The following is a 1,644-nucleotide window of genomic DNA, read 5'->3' as shown; positions in this document are numbered from 1 at the left end:
CTTCCAGGTTTTTCCCATGCATGCATCCCCTGTATCCTCTCCAATCCTGTCTGTCCCCTCTCCTAAAGGTCACAAACACAAGCACTCATACACCCAACCGCCATCCACCTCACATCAGCTCACTCCCCATGCACCTGCACCCAAGTCCATAGATGTACTCCTCCAACAACCACTCCCTCACCCTCCACTCCCATCCCTCCTCCCTCTTCCCGCCCCACCATCCCTAAAAATATTTTACTTGGCCAACTTGACCTATTCCCCCCCCCCTGTCCTTCCCGTAATTGCAGCGTCCCAACGACCCAGCCCAGCACCTCAGCCAAACAGTCCACATGGACAGTGGAGGTACCTCCTAGTCATGGAGGCAAGACAGTGATGGATCCCACTCCACCAGCCAGGAAGGGTAAGGATCTCACAGCCACTGCCATGAAGGGGAAGAAGCCCTCGACTCCTGCCATGAAGGGAAGGAGGCTGCACCTCCTGCCATGAAAAGGAAGGAGGCCGCACCTCCTGCTATGGAGGGGAGAAAGCCCTTGACTCCTGCTATGAAGAGGGAAGATGCCCTCCACTCCTGCTATGAAGGGGAAGGAGGCCTTGACTCCAGCAGAGGCTGGCAGGATGACACAACCACCACCAGTGGTGACGAAGCCCTCACCTTCAGCTGAGGCAGTGCAGCCCACTCATCCTGCAGAAGCTGCCCCTTCACCTGCTGACACAGTACAGCCCTCACCTCCAGCAGAGGCTGGCAGGGTGACACCATCACCAGTGGTCACAGAGCCCTCATCTCCAGCTGAGGCAATGCAAGCCACTCGTCCTGCAGAGGCTGTACCTTCACCTGCTGAGACCGTGCAGCCTTCACCTCCAGCAGAGGCTGCCCGGGAGGCGCCTTCACCTGCTGACATAGTGCAGCCCTCACCTCCAGATGAGACAGTGCAGCCGTCACCTTCAGAAGAAGGGATGTAGGCTACCCTCCTGGGGCTGCTGTACTTGGAGCCCCCTCCAGGACTAGTTGGAAAGTCACCCACCTGAGACACTGTGACCTTGCACTCCCCAGCACAGAGAAATGGCATGGAGCCCCCTCCAGAACCAGTGGGAAAGTCACCGACCTGAGAGACTGTGGCCTTACACTCCCCAGCACAGAGAAATCGGCATGGACCCCCCTCCAGAACCAGTGGGAAAGTTCCCGAATTCGGCTGAGGTGCACCCCACCTCCCACCCCCTGAGGTGCCTACCCACTTGCAAAACGATGTCAGGAGACAAGTTGGGCCTCGGACTGTGCCCAATGGTCATGTGGGCCCTTTGTACTTTGGACTGGGCAGTGCCCCTTTGTGGACAATTGTACATATCTGGTTCATGTGGTGGCTTTTCCTTTGCTAATACATTTTCAGTACTTCCGAAATCTGGTCCTTGTTTTATTGTGCTGTGTGTTGTGTGCCTTTTGTTTACATCTGCAACTGGTTGTGTGTATGGTGTATGTCTGTCTGGTGTGTGTTGTGCGTGTGTGTGTCGCACTCTTTTTCCTCTCTCCCTCCCTCCCTTGTGTGATAGGCGGCTGTACTCACCGTCGTTGTCTTCATCGGCATTGGTGTTTCAGGTGGAGCATGGCTTAGAAGAGCATCAGGAAGACTTGAAGTTCCTGTTCAATGG

At 55.8% G+C, this 1,644-nt stretch overlaps 1 protein-coding gene across 1 annotated transcript; it reads left to right on the top strand.

The window, feature by feature from the left end:
* Positions 1-555: 555 nt before the first annotated feature.
* LOC138249506 (uncharacterized) lies at positions 556-960 on the top strand. Its single transcript, XM_069203461.1, has one exon. The coding sequence runs from the start codon at positions 556-558 to the stop codon at positions 958-960; it is 405 nt and encodes a 134-aa protein (XP_069059562.1).
* The last annotated feature ends 684 nt before the right edge of the window (positions 961-1,644 follow it).

This window comes from Pleurodeles waltl, chromosome 8 (assembly GCF_031143425.1).
Source record: "Pleurodeles waltl isolate 20211129_DDA chromosome 8, aPleWal1.hap1.20221129, whole genome shotgun sequence".
Classification (NCBI taxonomy): domain Eukaryota; kingdom Metazoa; phylum Chordata; class Amphibia; order Caudata; family Salamandridae; genus Pleurodeles; species Pleurodeles waltl.
The sequence above is the reverse complement of the archived record's forward strand: the minus strand, read 5'-3'. Positions and strand labels throughout refer to the sequence as shown.